The sequence below is a fragment of the Ursus maritimus genome, unplaced genomic scaffold (genome assembly GCF_017311325.1).
Source record: "Ursus maritimus isolate PB19 unplaced genomic scaffold, ASM1731132v1 scaffold_34, whole genome shotgun sequence".
Taxonomy (NCBI): Eukaryota; Metazoa; Chordata; class Mammalia; order Carnivora; family Ursidae; genus Ursus; species Ursus maritimus.
In genome coordinates, this window is record NW_024426008.1 from 7,832,545 (window position 1) to 7,854,566 (window position 22,022).

At 43.2% G+C, this 22,022-nt stretch overlaps 1 protein-coding gene across 4 annotated transcripts in view; it reads left to right on the forward strand.

Annotated features, from left to right (window-relative positions):
• Positions 1-22,022, forward strand: part of TLE1 (TLE family member 1, transcriptional corepressor) — an 84,890-nt gene that overhangs the window by 24,919 nt on the left and 37,949 nt on the right. For 2 of the 4 annotated variants that reach the window (XM_040620210.1, XM_040620213.1), the window contains 4 exons: positions 1,557-1,619; positions 3,186-3,290; positions 15,722-15,926; positions 16,660-16,676. In XM_040620210.1, coding sequence (XP_040476144.1) covers positions 1,557-1,619; positions 3,186-3,290; positions 15,722-15,926; positions 16,660-16,676 — 390 coding nt within the window. The remainder of the gene's footprint in view (positions 1-1,556; positions 1,620-3,185; positions 3,291-15,721; positions 15,927-16,659; positions 16,677-22,022) is intronic. The other 2 variants (XM_040620211.1, XM_040620212.1) reach the window with 2 other exon arrangements.

The following is a 22,022-nucleotide window of genomic DNA, read 5'->3' on the forward strand; positions in this document are numbered from 1 at the left end:
CCTTGTGCACCCAAATACACAGTGCAGAACCCTGTTGCAAAGGAAGGGGAAGCCTGCCCACACTTTCGAGGAGAGCTATGACCTTAAGTTAGCTTGAGTGTATGGCTATGATCAAATGAGCTGGGTGGGGCTGACACAGTTCTGTTTTTGCACCTGGTACAGCTGCACCCTTTTTGCATAGATCTGTTGCCCCGCTGGTTAAAGCAAGGTCATGGCTTTGCTCTCTATACCAGTCATTTCCCCCTTTCTTCCAAGGCGAGGTCTGTAACCCTATCTCACTGGTGGTCAGGGAGAATGAAGTTGGTTTGGCCTAAATCCCATTCTGTAAAACCAAAGGCCTTGTTGCTCAGTTAACTGGAATCATCTTGGAGGACAAAGGCAGCTCTTTTTAAAGGACTTGATTATCCAGTTTCTGAGTTTTCTACTTCATCTTATTCCGTTCTCCGTTTCTCAAGGGCATGGTCTGTATGCTTCATAATTTTCTTCTCCTCATGTTCCTTTTCATTGCCTAATTCGGTAATAGAGGTGGCATTAGTAAGCATTGACAGAAAATGATGAAATAAATAAGGTCAAGGATAGGACTCTTTTCAGATGCCTTTTTTTTTTTCTTTTTTTCTTTTTTTTTTTTTTTTTAAAGCAGAGCAGTTTCTTCAGAGGCAAAGGAAAGCAGAGCTGCTTTGCATTGCTGGAGGAGGTTGGAGGCCAGTGGGCAGGTGGATTCTACCCTAGGCTGGAAACAGAGTGCTCCTTATTGCCTCCCTTGGCCAGTTTGTCCCTTGTAGCAGAGGGCCTGCTGTGGATTTGGAACTGAGCAGGGACTTCTACTTTCTTTACAAAAGCCTGTGCCAGAGGCTGTCAGGACATATTTTGTGATGTTCAGCTGACCCATGGGGCTCTCTCAGCAAGGTGCTTGCATTCGATGCCACATTGTGGTGAAACTTGACAGATATCCAGCACATCTTGACTTGACCCTCATGCTGGATGTGGTTCTGTTTCAACAGTGTTTCTTGGCCTGTTTGAAATAGTGAGACTCAGTGAAGGCTACTAACGTTAAAGACCGTTTGAGTTGTGTAAGAGGACAGGCCGGAAGCAGTTCCGTGCGCTCCTTTCTTCTGCTCTCTCACTGTCCACCTTGAAGGCTAGACCAAGTTTGTCGGTCCCCCTGCCCCACTGGCTTCTGACACCAGTTGGAATGAACTTGCTGTAACGACATAAAAATGTGGTAGTACGCCATAATTAAATAAGCATACGAGGGGGTTTGCACTCACCAGGTTAAAGGATCATATAGCCTTAAACCATGTAGATTTCCTGACTCAATTAAACTACCCATTATCTTTTCTTTAAGTGACCAATAAAGTGTGTGATTATGTCTTACTTTGCAAGTGGGATTAATATCTCTTGTTTATCTCAAAATAAATATTAGTAACACAGCTTGGGAGAGCGATTTTATGCCCTCAAGAGTGAGGTAGTGGAGGACTAAAGTGTTGGGTATGAAGTTTTATCTTTCTGAACTGATTATGAAGTATACTAAACATTATATGGCTTTGTCTTTATAGACTGAAATCGCCAAGAGATTGAATACAATTTGTGCACAAGTCATCCCATTTCTGTCTCAGGAAGTAAGTAAAACTGTTCAGCTGTTAAAGTGCAATTATGTTGCTTCTCTGTTTGCAAATTAGCTAGTTTTAAGATGTTAATTTTATCACAAGGAACAAGTGTCAAGAGCATCTGCTGCAGCTGAAGTGTGTAAACCCCCTGCCATCCCATCGAACAGCGCTCAGGGCACACTGTAAACGTGGTGACAATAGCTCAGCCTCAAATTAATTTTTTTCCCCCCGTGGAAGACTGCAAAATGACGATCCAACGTAAAGCTTTTCTTTTCTTTGAAGACTAGTGTAAGCTTGGTAAGCTACCGATGATTCAAGTGTCCTTCTAGAGAGCTTTTCCTTTACTGCGTTTTAAAAATGATTCCATCAGGGTTGACTTGCCCATGGAAGCAGGTATTTCATTTGTCCTTGTACATGAAGTCAGGTTCACGTAATGCTGTCCATGGAGGAAGCAGATGCTAATACTCTTAAGGATAAAATGAATGTTCATGTTACCATAACTTAACAGAGTCAGGTACATATGTAAGCCATTTTATTAAGTTACAAAGTCACAGAGGTTGAACTTTTCCTATTTTAAGAGGGAAAAGCTCTTAATATGAGTAATCTATGAAATAGACTCAAAACCAATATATTTTAGTTTTGCCTTCAAGTTTACTTTTGGGTACAAGCTAATAAATGATAAACTGTGTGTTTAGTGTGCACGGGATGCATGTATCTTGAGATGGTGAAAAGCTTACTGGACCCACAGCTGGAATACTGGGTGTCTGTTCCCGTTGGCATCTCCTGCTTCAAAGTGGATAGCCTGTCTCCTCTCTGCCTTTTCCCATGTGACATCTATTCAATGATACGGTTTAGATTTGTTGGCCTTTGGAATGGTGTTATTAGACTTTAGTAATCCTGGTTTCTCCTAGAGTCTCATGCCTCCCAGAGCAAAGATGTGGCTGTGTTTTTGTTTGTGAGTGAAGTTGGGGGACATGCAGAGTGTTCCCAGCCTGTGAACTAAGAGTTAGGGGGGAACCCTTCCTTTTCCCCTCAGGAGGATGATAGATCTTAAGGCTAAAGAAGGAGAGGAATCCCCAGGGTTTCCAAAAACTGCTGGTGGGTTGAGATTCGTTGACCAGAGAAGTAATAAAGATTTAATGTTTAAATTTTAAGTGTAGAAATGGGGGTTTTAAACTGGCTGTAAACTTGACCTGCTCAAACTTAACAGCAAACCCCTTTTACAAACCTGGGTGATCTTCCGAATCCCCAATACCAATGATTTTCTAAGGTTTCCGGTTACCAGTTTTGACGTCTTCCTTGACTTTTCTATCATTCTAACCCCAAAATTCCCATCTGAAGTTAAGTGGGGACGTTGTTTAGAAATAAGGGAAGCCCCTTCCTCTGTTTTCCTTTTCCTGCTCTACGTGTGTTCTGTGAAACAGTCAACAGTCTTTGAGAAACTTTGCATTTAAATCCATATTCTGCTTGAATCTGCATTGCATATGCTCTTATATTTTTGTTGTTGTTGTTGTTGGAAGGTACAGTGAAGTTCTTTGGCTGCCTTGCTAACACTTTTTCTTCTCCTTGTTTTCAAAGCATCAACAACAGGTGGCCCAGGCTGTCGAGCGTGCCAAACAGGTGACCATGGCAGAGTTGAATGCCATCATCGGGGTACGTGGCCTACCAGGTCTACCTCCTACAGTGTGTATAACCAGCTTTCATTTCTTATTAATTTGATGGCTTAATCTATTTATATAAATAACGTCATGTAGGCTTAACGTGGGCCTGTTGGAAAGGGTGGGGGAGGTGGGCTCAGGTATGCGTGGGGAAGACAGATGAGCATAAGGAAGTTGATAGAAATATGTTTAGGAAAATTTAGAGATTTTAGAAAAATAGATCTACTGTTTAGTGGGAAAATAGATGCAGTTTATACCCTGACACTTAAACCACCCTTGCTCTCTTAGTCAAGTAAAAAGCTCCAGGTTAGAGTTTTAAGTACTTTCCTTACTTCGGGCTTGTAACTTTGGATCACAGGGAGGTCAAGACAGGTCTCAGAGTGATTCTTTCCTTTAGCCATCTTTGCTTTTGCCTTTTGCTTTCTGGGGTGTTAGACCCTAGATAACTGATCTTTCTCTTCCTTGTGCCTCTTGCATGAATTTTTAAGTGGCACCCCAGTGAAAAGAGCGCTCTCTCGCCGTTGAAGAAGTGATAATTGTCTGCCCCAGTGCTCTCTAGCCTTTCACCAGGTTTCTGCTCTCCTACATTGAGTTCAGTTAGCACTCCACGCTGGCGACTGGTTGTCAATCACAGGTCATTTGCTCTGCATTAATGAGCCTGGTGAACCGTGCGGTGTGTCCCATCTCCCCCACCCCCATCCCCAACTTCCCCTGAGTTCGTCCTTGCCTCAGCAGGCCTGGGGACCCTGGGATGGTTCTCATGTTTTCTGCCCTTCCAGACTAAGCCAAAGAAGTAGCTGAAACAAGGGACGATCCTTTCTGATTTTATTCATATGTGAGTGCCTTGAGCGGATTCAAATCACTCATTTATCAATTTATGTTAATTGCTTGTGAGAAGATGCCCTGCTGGTCTTTATAGTTCCCTCAGACACTTTGTAATGATAATTAGACATGCTGCTGTACGGATTAAGAGTGCCATAGTCCAATGATGGCCACAGACAATGGAACCAGTTAATCCATCAGGGTTTAAAATTACATCCCAACTGGAGATGGAGAAAAAACATAAGAGCCAAGGAGGATTAAAGAATGAGCCTCAGCTTGAAAACTCTCCTTTCATCAGTTTCTCAATTGCCGATCTGCAGTCGGGTTGCCTGTGGTAAGCTATTGGCAGTCAATTAGGTGAAATAAAGTGGGAGGGTGACCTTCATTTCCTTTTAATAGCTTTTTCCTCCCTGAAATGGGGAGCTTCAGTGGATTTTCAGCTTAAATTTTATTCAAGCTGCTTTATTACACTTGACAGCTTAGCTCTGCATAAACAATTCTCCCCTCCCCCTCTCCCCCCCAGACCCAGGCTCTGCCTTTCTCCCCCCCTCTTTAGATCACATTTTTGACTGTTACTTAGTGGGCTCTCTAATCACATTCAACAAAAAACACAATTACATCTGCATTTGTCGGCTGCCTCCTGTACCCTTTTCTTGTGTAATGAATTGCTTTATTTCAGAGATCAAATCAAATATTCACTGGTACTTTTGCATGTACCGTGTTTGATTAGCAAAGACTAATAGCAAATTGTACTTGTAGCTCGAGCACAGAAATTTTTTAACCCAAATGAATGAGGATGGAAAAGCCTGTTTTGATTAAAGAGAAACATATGCAAAGCAGTTCTCAAGTACCCAGTTACAGTTTGTGGAACATGTTTGTTTTCTGATAGTCTCTAAATTTTTACATATCATTTCTCGATGGGGAACCTCGTACCTGTAAATTCTCCAAGGCCCTGCCCTGTCCCACACGTGAGAAAGGAGGAAATTGTATTAACCAGATGTTGATAGGTAAGACTCCTCTTGAATTGAATCAGAAAATGAAAATGGCAGGTCGCTAGAGAAGGGCAGATGAATCACTAATTTTATGAATGGCTTTCATCCAGGAAACATGTTGTTGAGATTATAAAGGCAGATTAGCTCTGATAGCTAGTGACAATAACCCGAATCAGGGAATCGGGCCCCAAGCACGAGACTTAGCGCCAATTCCATGTCTACAGCCTACCAGCCTGTGTGGTTTTTCTAATTGTAAATTTTTGGCTCAGTCTATTAATTTATGTCAGAAGGCTCTTTGAAAGTTTGTGGTGATCAATAATTATCCTGCACCGTAAGTTTCATGCTCTGGCATATGCTTGATTTTTGCTTGAAAGGAATTGTGCGCGTCCTGGAAAATTGAAGTAGCATAAAATTGGGTTGACAATTCAGTGGACCTTTGCACTCCTTCATTGAACATGCAGTGTGTCAACCTGTCTCCCCAGAGGGGAGGAGGCTCCGGGAGGCTGTCTGTTCCTACAAGCAGCAGCTGCGCACAGGGTAAATGCAGCCCCGGTTTGATAGCAGCTGTCAGTATTGTTCAGGGACCGGCTCAGGATGAAGAACAATGGGAGAGGCCACGCTCTTCGTCTGCATCGACTTTCAGGCTAAGAAAAGAAATAGTAATTTAACGGTTTAGACATCTATTACAAGTGTGAAAGATCATGAAAGAGTAGCCTTTAAAATGCAAATGAGCCGAAACATTCTCATTCCCTTTAAGGTACAATCAAGGGGCTTACTGCTTGCTTGGCAGGGCTGAAGACATTTCTCTTTAGCAGACCTGGAAAAAGTGAAATCTTCTCAAGGACACCAGAGCTGCTCAGGTGGGCTCAGCTTGTGTCCTGGGACTGTGGATGGTCTTGGAGGAGGAAGAGAGAGTTCCCTCCGCCCCCGTCCATGTTGAGTGAATTAATGATGCCCATTTCTCACCAGCATGGAAAACTTGGTTCCCCTACCTGACAGAAAATACTGAATTTTAAACCTTTTTCACTCCAGACGACACCTGCCTTCGACTTACATAGTAGATTACTGGTATTTCAGGAAGATAAGCTTCTTAGATACTTGATATTTGGAGAAACTATTGAAATACTTACTTTTCATGTGATACTTTTTTTAAACAGTTGTGACCGATAGCAAATTTGATAATTGGCAGAATAACTGCAACCCTACTTTTTGAATTTTGTTTTTTAGTAGCTGCTTTGCTATTAAACGTGTATGTTCTTGTAGCAGTAGAAAGAGTATTTAATAATGCAGAGATCTTAATAGGTATAGGGTTTATTTGGTGTCACACACAGCTCACTTGTGCTTTAGAAAACAGGTTCACGTGGGAAGGGAATTTACTGGAGACCTTGATTTTTTTTTTAATTAATAAATTTATTCTTTACATCAGTACAGTCTCCGTGATGTAAGCAGACTTCCTCAAAGTTTTTCCCCCCCCAATTTGGAATTCTGTTAATGCTCAAAACAAAATAGATTTTTAGATGACAACCATTGTGGAATGGTTGATGTCTTCCTGAAGGCAGGGAAAATGATTGAACTTCAAGATCACTTTCCCCGGTATTATTTGGGGGAGTTTGGAACTAAGAACTTTTTAGTGGGTTTATATCACATGTAATTAATACAGATCATATAGATACAGATACATATGTATTTGTACACACAGCCTTTTTTTTAAAAATTGAGGTATTATTTATATGTTGTGAATTGCACCAATCTTAAATATAACCAATCTTAAATATGTAGTATGACCCCTTTGGCATGTGCACACACCCCGTAACCCACACTACTTTCGGGGTGCAGATTCTCTCCTTCACCCCAGAAGTTCCCTTGTACTTTTTCTCAGCCAGTGTTTCTCCACCCCCAAGGAAAGATGGTTGCTTTTTGATTGAAAAGTAAAAAATGATTGGCTGAGTGTAATTTTTTAAAAAAATTGCATAATCGTATGTCCACTTGCATCCAAGTACCGGCTGCCCAACTTTACGGTGCTTTGTGCTTACCTTTCTAAGAGCGTTTGCCTTATGTTACCATGAACAAAGCGTGGGTCTAGGATCAGATGGACTGTTGAGTAGGAACAATTGGTGCTGGTACTTTGTAGCTTTGTGACCTCGTACAGTTAACCTCCTTGAGTGTCCCCATCTACAGATGGACAATACCATCTACCCTGAGTGGCTTTTGTGAGGATAAGACCGTGGCTGGCACCGTTTCCCCAGCATGGTCCTGACTTCTTGAACCGTGGTCCTGTCTGCCTTGTTTCTCTAAGTGCCTGTAGTAGATCTTTGGGTCCAGTTGGCCAAGTCTCTGTGAGGAGTAGTGGCGCCGAGCAGCGGGTCACTTCCCCTCTAGTCTTTTCTAGTGGTTACATGGATGTCAGTGTTTGAGATTAGACCCACCCAGATGCTCTGCTCCTGCCTTCAGTTGTCATGCATGAATGACTTTTACTAAGGTTGCAGCAGTGAGGAAGTATTGGCTGTTTAACTTTTGATGAACAGACTTCAGGTTCAAAACAGAGTGGTGGGGAGTTAAGATTTGGGAGCAGATGGAGAGAAAATTGAGAAGCAGAAGGAAGATAAGACATCATTGGCTTCCTTACTTAAGAGAAAGGGGAACAAGGCCTTTGCTGGCCCTGAGGGGTTGAATAGATCATCCATCACCATTCCAGGTGATGGAATTGGAAGGAGAGAGAGAAGAGATGGCCAGGTGACCAGTGGGGACTGTCCTTCCCATCCCAGAATGCCTGATTTTTGACAGCTGTCCCAGTGCTGACTGTTGGATGTAAGAAAATTTGAGCAGTTTCTCATAGCAATGCCTGTGAGCTTCGGGAACTGAGAACATTTGGGGTTAGTGTTGGCCACCTTGTTTTTCCTTTCTCATTTAGTTGGACCTAGTCTGACTTAATTTTCTGTGAATAGAAGAACTTCTGTCAGGGCCTTTGGGGCTCCAGTTACTGGTCAGATGTTTATATCCCTGCTTCATAGGTGAACTTAAAATTCTCTATACTTTAAAACAATTTAGTGTGAAATAAAAGAAGTCTAGGGGCTTTTGTGATGTCTGTCTATGTTTATGTAGGGGATGGCGATGAATACAAACTCCTGATGTGCCTGTAGAAGGCGGCTTCCTGTCCTTAAGAGATTGAGTTGTAGACCTGAGGGCTCCCCATTGTTGCATGAGATGATTGGTTTAAGGATTAGCAGAATGTTGGATTATTTTTCTCTCCGGCTGTAGCTGTCAGCTATCTATAGGATTGTAGCGTGTGAAGTTTAAGAGGATGAGGTTAGTCTCTTATTCTTATGAGTATGCAGTTAATCCCTGGAAAGCCCATCAATAACCCAGCTGTAAGTTTCTTTATAAAACAAATTCACCCTCAGAGAATAATGCCTAGCCTGCTACCAAGTGCAGAAAATGACAGGACTACAGCTAGCATTGATATTCTGGCTCTAGTACTAACTTACATTTAGTGATCTACCCTCCACTTCAATTCCAGTAGTCCAGCCCTTCTGTTAATTTTCCAAGGAGAAGGAGCAATATTGCAAAGTCTGGTATGTAGCCTACTTCTCCTTGCGTTCAAGTTAAATTTTTTACTGAGAGTACAGGTGGGTATCTCTGACAGACGCAGGGCTTGGCTTCAATGTCTGGGTTCTTCTGAATAGTCAGTGTGCTTTTTAGTTGCTAGAAAACTTGTTGAGGCATTGTTCACTTTTTAATTTCCCTGCATATATTCATATGATTTGTGCTCGATTCCTTGGAAGGAGGCATTATCCTATTTTCTCTCTTTTCAGAGTAGAAAGTAGAGCACCCCATTTTAAGAATTAGACCTATGCATTTTTTTTAATTGATGTATAATTTACATACCATAAAATTCACCCTTTCAAAGCATTACGCATCATTGGGTTTTGGTATATTCAAAAACTTGTACAACCATCACCATGAATTTTAAAACATTTTTATCACACTCCCAAAAGAAACCCCCTAAGCATTAACAGTTACCCCTCCCTTGGCCCCCACACCCCCTTGTCCCTGCAACCACCGATCTTTCTGTCTCTGGGTTTGCCTATTCTGAACATTCTGTGTAAAAGGAATCCGCTAATGTGGCCTTCTGTGGCTGGGTTCTTTCACTTCCCATATAGTTCTCAAGGTTTAGTCATGTAGCATGTACTTCAGTCCTTCTAATTGATGAATAATGTTGCATTGTATCAGTACACCACCTTTATTAATCTAGTCCCCGGCTGATGGACATTGAGGTTGTTTCCAGACCTTTTGCTGTTTATGAATAACGCTGCAGTGAACGTTGTGTGCATGTTGTGTGGACCTATTTTCTCTCGGAACCTATGCGTGCCATCGCTGGGTCACATGATAACTCTGTTTAACTTTTTGAGCAGCTCCCAGACTGTTTTCCAAAGTAAGGGATGAGAATTCCACTTTCTCAGCATCTTCTCCAGCACATGTTATTGTCCATCTTTTTGAGTCTAGCCGTTGCAGCGGGTGTGACGTGGTATCTTGTTCGTGGTTTAGATTTGCAGATTTCCCTGCTGGCTAATGATATTGAGCATCTTTTCATCAAAACTTTCCATGGCTTTAGAAGTGGAGCTACTTAAATAAACGTGGCTTTTTAAAACTTCATCTAATTCAGGCCCTTTAGTCCACCGTTCTGATCATTGTCACAGCTGTCACCGTCATCCGGGGCAGCTAGGACGAGCAAGCCCATCAGTGATGATGCAGGATGAGTTGGCCTTTGCGAATTCGCTGCAATGCAGAAAGAATGAAGATGAGTTCAGTTCCTTTGTAGAGTTTTAGGCCTTCATCCTGGTGCCTGGTTCCATACAGGCCATCAGTTTTGTCTCTGTGTTGTCATTTTCTGTACACTCCTGCATGGAGATGGGGTCTTTCAGTGGATTGTTGTTGTTTTTTTAAACTGTGTTCAAGTGGCTTGAGAATTCTTGGCCCCGGTAAGCAGTTTCTGCCTGTTTATCACCCTTGCCCCTCTTCATGAGAGAGGCCATTCACATAATGGGAGGTTTTCAGATGACTCCTATAGTAGGGTCCTTGATGTTTCTGCTCCCATACGGCTCTTGCCCACTTTCCCGCTTGTTTACTGTAGCATGCCAATTTTCTCCTTCTGCAGTCTCCCAAGATAAGAGCAGAGTGTTTTAAAGAACAGGGAGATAGCAGAAATCGAGGAAGAGTGATTTGGAAAGAACTGTCAACAAATGCTACTTTTCACGTTTTTTTCCCCTTTTAAAAGTGTTTAAATACTGAATGCTGTAAATGCCACTCACTGGCACACTGTTAGCATGAGAGATGCTATTTTGGGTTCATGGTTTCAGTTCTGGTTGGGTTCCCTTTGTGATCTGTGTGACATGGTTTTCCCTTAGGTTATAAAGCGGGGTAGATTTCCAAAAATTCAAGTCGATTCTGTGGTCGGTGATAAAGAGCTTAGCATCTCGAGAGGTTGAGGTGGGCGTTGGCCTTCGTGCTCCTTCTGGGTGTCCTTTCCGGTTGTATAGGCAGCCCTTCGGCGATCGAGCACGTGCTCCTGCTGCTTTAGAAACAAGACTGTGGAAACCACGACACCATTACATTAAAGCTCTGAATGTAAACAGCAGAGTCAGTTTCATGATAGTAACATCATTGACCCAGGCTGCACGAGGTAAAGCGCAAATTAAAATTCTGAATGCGTGGCTGTTGTTTGACATGGATGAGGTGACTTTATTCGTTGTGGGTTTTCATTATCATTAACTCAGGGTTTGGTGTTTGTTTTCCTTGTCTCACTCCCAGCCTGTCCACATTGTTTGGGTAAGAGCAAGTGCATGTCTCTCCTTCTGTCAACAGCGAAACCTTTCTGCAGCCACCTTTGAGGCACAGAACACCGATACGCGGGCGTTTCCGGTGTCGCTTTTTCAAAGTCCTTTGACAGAATGTGAACTTTTTGTTGTTGTTTGTTTTATTTTAAAATTGTCAGTGGAGTCCGCTCTGGGAAGCAGATGCTTGTTTTTTGAGTTGTGACAAGGTACTTGATGGCGATGAAGGGACAGCGAACAATTGAGTGTTGAAAAGCATTTTTATTTTTTAAGCAACAATTTGTCAGGTCGCTTGCTGTATAAGAACATGAATTCTGATGTAATGGGACAGAATCCCAGCTTAGATCTAGGCTAAAGATGTTCAGCCTCAGGACTGTTGGCCGTTTGGGGCTTGTTAATTCTCTGTGATGGGGGCTGTCCTGTGCATTGTAGGACGTTTAACAGCACTCTCCCACACCCCCCATCCCCCCAGGTGTGACAACCGTAAATGTCTCTAGACATTGCCAGATTTCCCCAGGGTAGAGGAAGGGGGGGTGTCAAAATCCCTGTTTGAGAACCACTGGCCCTCTGAGAGGCCACCTGCATTGCCAAATAATGCATCGTTGCTCACCATTGCTCATCAAAAATGACTTTTCTGATAGCTTTACAAACTGTTCTGCTTGTGTGCCCTGTGCAATATAAATCTGCAAGCATTCACTTAAAAAAAGTTTACTAACTAATTAGTGTCAGGTAACGAGGAAGTAGAAGGTTCGGATTTTCCCGCCCTCGCTGTGCTGTTGAGAAATATCTCCGTTGCCCCATTGATCTGTGCAGGTTATGTCTGTGGCGGACCAATGCATGTAGATGCTGCAATTGGTAGAGCCCTTGGGTTTTTTATTTTGAGGGTTTGCTGGCTGTATAGGGATGTCAGTATCTCTTTTGTTCTAAAATACATTTTTAAAGTAGCGTTCATGGTTTTTTTTCCTTTTTGGGGAAGGTGCCAGGCATCGGATTGTCTCAGGTAGGCCTTGTTGGGTAGAAAATGTCCTTCCAAACACACATGGGACAGATGGGCTGCCTGTTTGGAGTTGTTTCCTCTCCCGGATGCAGGTCCTTTATTCGTTGCCGTGTGTGTATGTGTGTGTGTGTGTTTGTGTGTGTGTGTGTGTGTGTGTGTGTGTGTTATCTCAGATACGACACTTTTTATTTGTTAAGCATCTTCTTCTGAGAGTGTAGCCATGGCTGTCACTGTTTGGGCTTGATTCTTCTTCACATGCTTCCTTGGAAGAGAGCTGAAAACTAAAGAGATCCTTCTTTTTTGGATGTAGGGACTCAGGATATTGGGAAGTGGGGACTAGAGAGCTGGGACTCAGGAGGCACAAACCTAAGAACAAATTTCCATCTTAATTTCCATCATTACCGTTAAGGCTGCATGGTAAAGATGGGTTTATCTCTGGGGAGGGTGGATTGTCTCAGCATGTGTGGCATTCTGCGCCCTCAAGGCCTCCCAACGAGGTCTTCGTTGGAGAAGGAGATTGCCCTCTCCCTTTCCAGTGCTTGGGAACGCTCAGTCTAACTCCTTGTGAACGTGACTGGGCTACTGGGGTCACAGGAGGAAAGCTGTTGTAGGGAATAAAAGGTCTGCAGTCCTCGTTCTGGCTCTGAGCCCCGTGGCAAGCCATTTTCTCCTCTGTGAAATGGGATCCACGATGCCCACCCTGCCTGCCTTGGGTGTGTTCCGAGCAGAGGCCGGGAAGTGGGCAGGGGATATCTCGGAGCCCTGCATGTCAGGGTAAGAAGTAGAACACGAGGCTGCAGTCTCTGTGTTCCTGGATCTCCAGCATCTTTAGAAGTTGCAAGCCATCCTCTCACTGCTTAGTAATCTTTGTAGGATTTTGCTTTAAATAAAAAAAAAGAAAGAAAGTTTGGGGTGCCTGGGTAGCTCAGTTGGTTAAGCGTCCCACTCTTGATTTTGACTCTCAGGATTGTGAGATCGAACCCCGAGTGGGGCTCCCCACTGGGCATGGAGCCTGCTTAAGATTCTTTCTCCCTCTCCCTCTGCCCCCCTACCCCATGCTCTCTCAAAAAAAAATAAATAAATAAAATAAAACAATAAAAATAAAAAGAAGCTGTAGTAGCAGCTTTCAAAATGGCCAAGCAAGGGATGGAGAAACTTGGTTTCCTCCAATAACGACAGTGAGCTTTCTTCAAGGATCCTGGAAACCCACAGCTGGGTAGAGGTGGGAGTTGCCCGGGGCCCGTGAAGGCTGTTGCACATCCCTGCTGATGGTTCTTAGCCTAAATGTGGGGTTTAATCACGTGGGTCTACTTCACAGCTGTGGCGAAGCCCCTTTATGACAGAAGCTAGTTTTTGTCTTCAATAATATATCATAGAACGCTTTCTAGTTCATCTTTCTAAAAACCAACTTGGGTCTGGCAGAAAAGCTCTACTTTCTTCTCGTGTATCCAGACATTTGCCTGAGTATGCCTTTGCTGTGACATAAAATCACAGCTCTGGAAATGTCTTTCGGTGACTCCCTTCTGGATTTTTGGGAGAGCGGGGTGTGCAGGGAGGGGTGAAGGGGTGGTGTCCCCCACCCAGTAGTTAAATCCCTTCCCCTCTGCTTGGCTTCTCTCGTCTTGTAATCCGTGCCGTGCTTAATTACCCCGTTGCACTTGCTTGTGTATGCATCATTGCATTTCCCCCCCAGAAGCCGGACAGAGCTCTTATTCTCTAAGTAATGATAGCAATTGCTGGTAGGGCAGACCTGTTCCTCATCCTTCTCCGAGCACATTTCTTATGGCAGGTGTCTAGTTCCTAATTAAGTGCTAATGAGCATGCCTAGTGGACCATGATGCTGCTGCCAGTTCCTCCGGTTTTATGTCTTGCTATTGCCAAGTTCTTAAAAGGTGACAGAGCAAGAATTAGTGTCTCTGGGATGACAGGAAGGTGATTTTACGCGTAAAGAAATTGTTATTATGATCTCAAATGGTGAGTGAGGAGTTTATAAATACTTTCCAAGAATACTACTGATGCTGGCCTCTCCGACCTCTCTCTCCCCCTTTCCACTTCTCTGATGAGCACTGTGCTCCTCTTTGGAAAGAAGGGGAATTTCAAGACAAGGTTGGCTCCTGAAGATTTTTTAGAAGATGCTAGGAGTGGTTGAAAATTTTCCGTAAACTGACTGTAGACACCAATTTCTGGCTTTAAGATGCTGTTTTCTCTCACTCTGGAGGGCGGGAAGCATGTTTAGGATTCAATTAAAGATCAGTGGTCTGGGTAGAAATTACCAAAGATCTGGCGTGAAGATTTAATATATTCAGTACACGCAAGGGGGTAATAAATAAACGAGTAATTGAGTCCCAGGGAAGTGAGCACAAATCAGAATCTTAAGAATTTTCTAACATTACACCTTAGAAATTGAGCTTTAATCGTTTTTACTGTCTCATCAAAAACTAGTTTTATGTTGGACAGCTGAAATGTGGCCTGATTTATGGCTCAGGGGCCATTTCTTTGGATACTTTTTCATTTACTATAACACGCTCTTCAATATAATATATGAGAGCAATGGTACTTTTTAGTGTGAGCACATTTCTGACTTCTGGAATGGGTTAAGGGATAGAGGCAAAGGCATTTGGGAGTGGGGACCTGGGTGACTGTGGGGACAGTCCCACACCACCATGACAGTTCCTCGTCATGGCTTCTCTGGGTCTCATCCCTCTGTGACATTGAGGGGGGGGTGAGTTTGGGGTGTGGGGCTCCGGAGAAAGGGAGTGATAAGCAGTTTCATGCTATGGTCTTCCACCTGTGGTTTCTTCAGGCTGTCACAGCGTGGCCCCCAGGGCCTCCCTCTGTGTGTGGTGGGACGGTGACCCAAGTGTTGTCATGGGGATCGTTCCTACATGACCCCACCCCCCTCCCGCCTGGTGGGAGAACCTCGGCAGGTTCCTTACCGCCCTGCGCCTTGGTTCCTTCTGTGACACGGGAATATCAGTGCTTCTTCCTAGCTCTGTGAGGGCTCAGTGAAATAAGGACACAGGGCTACTTGGGAGGGGGAGGTGCGTGCCTACGAGAGGCTAGATATTTCTTCAGCCTTCCATTAATTTATGGTAGTATTTTGGTTACGCCTCATCATACCATTGTGGTAAATTAGCACAAGAATATTGGGGAAACAGAGTCACCTCATAACTGGTGACTAGTGGAGAGCAGAGTTTCTGGTTTGCAGGGTGCACATCTGCACCTCCCCCATCTTAACCTTCCTGAAATCAGGAAGAGTCTCGCCTTCGGTGATTTCATCCCTGGAGGCGCTTCGAGATGGATCTAACACGGGAGTGCTAGCCTGGCCTACTGCTCATGACAGCCGCACTCTGCGGGCAGGACTCAGACCAGAAGGAGGCAGTGTAGATAGATCTTGGATGATATTTTGGGAAGATGGGGAAAGATAACTGTATAGATGGAAACTTTTGATGAACTGAAAATGCTAATCACATTCCCCCCCCTCCCTTTCCTCCCTTTGTCTCTTTGGTCCCTGCATGTGTTTGTTGAACCTCCTGTTGTGTTTCCTCCATTCTCCTCTGGATGTTGCTGCCACCTTCACCTCATCCTCTGCTCCTTCCTCTCTCACCTCCTCCCCTTCCTCTCTCACCTCCTCCCCTTCCTCTCTCACCTCCTCCCCTTCTTCCTCTCCTTCCTCCTCCACCCCTTCCTCTCACCTCTTCCTCCTTCCCTTCCTCTCTCCCCTCTTCCTCTCCCTCTTCCCTGTCCTCTCATCTCTTCCTCCCCTCCCCACCTGTACCTCCTCTTCCCCTTCTTCTTTCACCACCACCAACAGCAGCAGCAGTTGCAAGCTCAGCATCTTTCTCACGGCCACGGACCCCCAGTGCCCCTAACGCCTCACCCTTCGGGACTTCAGCCTCCTGGAATGCCGCCCCTCGGGGGCAGTGCTGGCCTCCTGGCGCTGTCTAGTGCTCTGAGTGGGCAGTCTCACTTGGCAATAAAAGATGACAAGAAGCACCACGAGGCAGAACACCACAGAGGTGAGAGGCCGGGCAAGCCAGATTAGGACTTGGTCCTGATACTCAGACAGTGCTGCAAAGTTGTGTGCACCGCTCAAGAGAGCCCCACCCCATACAGAGAGCAAACAATGAGCTAAGAGGAACTGTCGCAAAGCTTGGCCACTGAAACACAGTTCTCCCTGGAGGTTTTCAGGGTTTACCGTGGGCATCTGTAGATTCCTCGATCTCTTTAGATGGCAGGCATCTTGACATCTTGGCAACTGCCTAGTTAATGCCAGTGGCCTGTACCATATTATGGAAAACTGTTAACTGCTTAATTGGGTAATTTTCAAAGAAAGTAATGTTGTTAAATGGGGCGAAATAAGAAGTTAAATTTGAAAGTGAATGTGTTCAAATGAAAGGTTTGATAATTGCATCTGTTACTACTTAGTTTCATAGGCTTTAATTCTAGTATGCATTAAATATTGGGCAAAATTGCACTTGACTAATTTTTTGAAGAAAAGTAATTTATTCTGTCAAGAAATAAAAAAATAGGCTTTGTGTATGGTTAAACTGTAAATCTTATGTTTACAAAATACTGTAATTTTCAGGAAATCACTGTATTAGGAATGTGCAATGACTTATATAAATAAAAGCCATTTTTAAAACTGTTTGGGGCTTGTGTTCTAATTATTCCCCCCTTTTTTTTATTTCTGTTCTTGCCTCTGTGTCTGAACGGGCATGTCTGTGCGTTTCTTGGTAACCTCGGGAGCAGACAGAGAACCGGGCACAGTAAGTACTCAAACGCGTGCTGTACAGAAACACATTGCCCTTCCTGCAATGTACCCCAAGCTGCCTTTGTTAAAACACAGCCACACAGACGCATATGCTCCCTGTCTCTCTCAGTGACCTGGTTCCTTTCTTTCTTTCTTTCTTTCTTTCTTTCTTTCTTTCTTTCTTTCTTTCTTTCTTTCCTTCCTTCCTTCCTTCCTTCCTTCCTTCCTTCCTTTCTTTCTCTCTCTCTCTTTCTTTCTTTCTTTCTTTCTTTCTTTCTTTCTTTCTTCTATATGACTGTCCACCCCCCTCCCCCACCTTTGTCTTTTTTTTTTTTTTTTTCATTTTTAATAAAACCTGTGAGATGAGAGGGACATGATTTGGAGGCAGAGTTGTCTGCTTTGATTACTTACTTGGAAATACACTTTGATCAGTCTGTGCCCCAGACCCACGTTAAAAAATATGTTTATCATTGCATTCCGACTCCAGGTTGCCTGTAGTTTTAAAAGAGTATTCGTTTTTATCTTAAATCAGTTTTACAGGCAAGAGGTCACAATCCATATGTGAAATTGGTTAGTAATGTGTTATTTCTACCTAAACCTTATTCATTATCCTCTACAAATGCATCTTAGTTGCTAGGTTTCCATATCTAGTTTTCTTTTCGTAATTGTCCTTGGAGGGTGAACTTGAACTTAAATTTATTTTTGACCAAAGAACAGAGCGTCTGAGTAAGCTCTTAAAAACAAGGAAACTCAGTGGACGGAGGCTCTGGGCTTATAAGGGTTCATTTTTTTCACCGGCCTAAATCTTACCCATTTTACATACTGCACGTTCAGTCTGTACGTGTATCTGCCAATAAGCTGTGGGGAGAGCGAATCTGAAATGCATCTCTCAAATGTTGTGGAGTAAATGGAGTGAGAAATTGGCCCCTTTTCAGCGAGGATAACCTACAGTTTTTGCCTCCTTTCTTCCGCCTTTCTTTTCCTTCTGAACATGGCAGTATTTTGACCAGGTTAAATCTAAATATTGTAGCAGAATTGAGATACTGAACTTTTAAATCATTCTGATCCTTTTTTTAGCAGTTTGGGGTGGGGGCGGTGGGTAAAGCATTTGTGCACAGAAAGTTTTTTCCCTCTTCTGTGTAGAATAGGGGCTACTTTAAAAATTCTCTTTGAGACCCGATCTTGGTGTTACTTTGTTTTGTTTTTTGTGTGTGTGTTTTGTTTTGTTTTGTTTTGAGAGGGAGAGAGATGGGGGGTAGGGCCAGAGGGACAGGGGGAGAGAGAATCTCAAGCAGGCTCCACGCCCAGTGCGGAGCCCTGTGCGAAGTTCGATCTCATGACCCTGAGATCATGACCTGAGCCGAAATCAAAAGTTGGTTGTGTACTTTACATATCAGGATGCGTTGGGGGCAATAGATAAGGTGAAAGGATGGGGTGGCTAGTTTTAAGGGAAAGAGGGGAGGAAAAATTCCAGCTAGGGAATAAAATATCCTACTCCCAAAGTGCAAACCTAAGTAAACTGACTTTGATGGAGGTGACCTTTATGTTTGTGGCTGTCTCAGTGTCGCTGTAGATTGTCCTCTTCTGTGCCATGTTCACTCAATAGAATGTCAAATTAAAAACCCTAATCCTGGACCGAAGAACAGAGATGGCAGAAGATGTCGAGAAAGCTGCTGTCCTGTCGTCTGCTGCAGGTTTTCATTCATTGAACTGATTCTCGGTTTGGAACTGTATTTCTAAATTAGCTTTCTGTTCTCAGTACTGTCTCATTGCCAGTCACCGTGTGTTTGCCGAGTGCTTGCGAGATGTAAGGCAACGCAGGAAATGTAGCTATAGTCAGGGGTATGTAGGCACACATATTACAAGCACTTTCTCAAAGCACTGAGGAAAGGTGACAGAAATATCGGAGGATCTCAGATTGTAGAGAGTTTCAGCAAGAGTTCTAGACAGTTGTGGAAGGGGGACCATAGTATGTATTTCTGCGAGATGCTGTGGCAGGAGTGATAGCTGAGGTGTGCGGGCTGAACCCATTTTTCCATAGCTCTGCGTGTGTGTCTGCGTATATCAAATAACCTGTTTGTGGTGCTGGCTGGCAAATGCAAGAACTTAATGCACTGGGGAGGTGACGGTGGGGCTGGAGGAAGGCTGAGAGTTGTACCCTCCAAGTGCAAAACAGCCCTTGAATTTCAGTTGTTTGTAGGTCCTCACGTTGAGTTCACCGCCAATGAACTTTGAAGTCAAAGTATGTGGAGGCATGGCATAAACCACTCTGTATAATAACATGAAGTCAGTGGTTACTTAACGTGCTATCTGCATGTCTCTTTCACATCCAGTGTTTCACAAGTCTTAATGATAATTTTAGTGGGCATTTTCAGAATAAATGTGTTTTCCGCCTAATTATTATAGACCTCTCTTGGTGATGATGATATAAAATGGGAAAACTACATTAATTTGTAACCTAAACATTTAATTCCATCTGTAGAGAGGAATGAAACTGTTCGCTGTCCACATAAGTGGGGTTTTGCTGCAGTTATAGAAAATGACGTAGCTCTTTAAACTTGTGTAGAACTGAATATGAGAAGCAGTGGGTAATGAGATGATGTGTACTGCTAGGGACCAAAATATTGTAGTGCTTCTCTGTTTAATAAAGTGATTTGAATCATGAAGTCAAATTTCACTTGGCAGAAAAAGTCAGTTGATTACTCTGTATTGCTGCCGTTTTAACCATTGAGGGGTTAAGGGCAGTTGCAACAGGGCCGTGGTTTTCAAACCTTATGGTCTCAGGATCTTTACATCTTAAAGTAAAATTACTGATGACCCCAGAGAATTTTTCTCTGTGTGGATTATATATTTTGAAGTTTTTCTGGACTACGAAATAAAACAAAACAAAACAAAACAAAATCACTTGAACTGGTAAAGAGCTACTTAATTTGTGTTAGCATAAGTAACATTATTAATGAAAATTAAATATTTTCCAAAACAAAAAAATACAGCGGGAAGAGTGGCTTTGTTCTGCTCGTTTGCACATTATCTTCGGTGCCTGAAGAGAGGATAGATGTATTCTCATCAGTTTTTGCGTCCTGTCTGTTGCAGTACATTGGTTTGGTTGAGGTGTAGAAGGAAGATCTGCCCCCGTAGAGATTTGTAATGGTCTCCGGGAACCTCAAGGGTCCTTGGACCAAACGGAGAACCTCTGTCGTAAATAAGACTAAAGAGTTCTGAAACATTCCACGCTACTATATAGTTGTATTTTTTCCTGCTGTTCTTTCTGTATTGAACAAACATGATAATTATATGTATCAAGTGCAGCAGTCAGGGACTTTTGTAGACCCAGAGGGAGCGTGAGTGTGTATGGATTTTCATCTGCGAGTCTAAACCTGGTTTGTAGATAGTTTATATTTGTTTATTTTAAGATTATTTGGTAGGAAAACAAAGAGCCTTACTGTAGCCTGTTTTAATGTAAACCCCCCCCCCACCAAATGAAGGTACTAAGGACAGTGAAAATATGGACACTATTTTTTAACTCTCTTCTTTTTGAAGGGGATGAATGACGAAGGGAATAACTTTTAAGAGGGCTATTTGGCTGTTGATTTTAAATTAAGATCTGACTATTGTTTTTACTAATTTGCAAAACTTGTTTGCTTTTTTTTTTTTAAACATAAGGCTACTTGTCAGAGTTCTACAGTTGAGCAAAGAAATAGGGCATGACCTAACAAAAAGGACTTTATTTCTTATGTAGTAATAAAAACTGCAGATATTTCAATGAATGTAAAGATGAACTGTGTTCAGTTTTGGCTGAAGGCAATCTTCCAATATATCTGCTTGAAAGACCTGGAATCAGAGAATTGGCAAAGCATTGCATGGGGGCTAAAAAACATGAGTAAGACCCTGTGTTTTGATACTATTTGTTTAAGGACTATTTAACGAGCCTGTACTGTGTGCTGAGCACTGTGTGAGACACTGTGTGTAGAGTTGACCCTTTAACAACACGGGTTTGAACTGTGCAGGTCCACTTATGTGTGGATTTTTGTTGATAAACACAGGACAGCACCATAAGTGTGTTTTCTCTTATGATTTTCTTAACATTCTCTTCTCTAGCTTACTTTTAAGAGCGCAGTATAGAGTACATATACAAAATATGTGTTAATCAACGGTGTTATCGGTAAGGCTTCCGGTCCACAGTAGACTACTAGCTCTTAAGTTTGGGGGGAGTCAAAAGCTAGGTATGGATTTTTGACTGAGATGGGGGGGCGTGCCCCTGCTCCCTAAGTTGTTCAAAGGTCAGTTGTACTTGCTGCCATTTTGCAGTGATATCTTTTAATGTCACAGCCACATATTTGTTAAATGAAAAACATTGGAATGTGATCACTATTTGGAACATTTGGAAGAGGGATGAGATGATGGGGATAGGTGTCTGGGAGAGACTCCCGAGCACAGGGTCTGTGGACTTAGGCAGAGTCCATGCGTGGGCTTCAGGAGGTCCTTGAACCCCTCTAAAACTGTGTGCTTAGTGCTCTGGGTTGGTGTTCTTTTCTGTAGTTGGGGAGAGAGATGATAACTTTCATCAAATTCTCAAAAGGGGTCCCTGGCCCCAACAAGTGTAAGCCCTGTTAATGTATTTAGAGGTCACGATGGTGCAACACCATCATCTTACCGGTAAGACACCAAGCTCAAGGAGGCTAGGTACTTCTAATCATACAGTTAATTAATGGAGGTAGAGATTTAGATTATGTCTTTCTGAGGGACTGGGTTGTCACTCCCAAACTGACTTTATAGAATTACCGAGTTCAACTTTAGAACTTAGTTAAAAAATAGTGATGACAGCCATCACTTTACTTAATATGAGGTAGTGTCTTTGTGTTTCTTCTGTAGCTGTTCTTTCTAACTAGTTAATTGGTAGGACCAAATCCTACTAGATCCTACTAAGGACCACCCTTAGTCTTTTTTCCTCAAATCATGTGAACTCAGCGCTATAGAGTGCAAGGAGAATGTAAGACATGAGTCTCTTTGGAGAATACTTTACTGTTGTCCTTTTTCTGAAATTTTACGTTTGTGAATATCACATTAGCTCCCAGTAGCCCTGGGGCATGGGGTGATAAAAAGAACACCGGTTTTGGACAGAGGCAGACGTCAGTGGTATTCTGGCATGGACCAGGTGTTTCATCCTTTGGAACTTTCCCCTGGCCTCATCTATAAATTGGTGATGGGGGCTGCCTCACGGGGGTGAGGGGTTTTAGGGACCACAAGCGGGAAGACATCAGACATAGCACAGCAAGCCTTTAGGAATGTCCTCCCCATCCTCTTTACCTACGGGGTAGCAAGACAGCCATAAATGCATTATTAGTCACACTCAGTGTAGTTA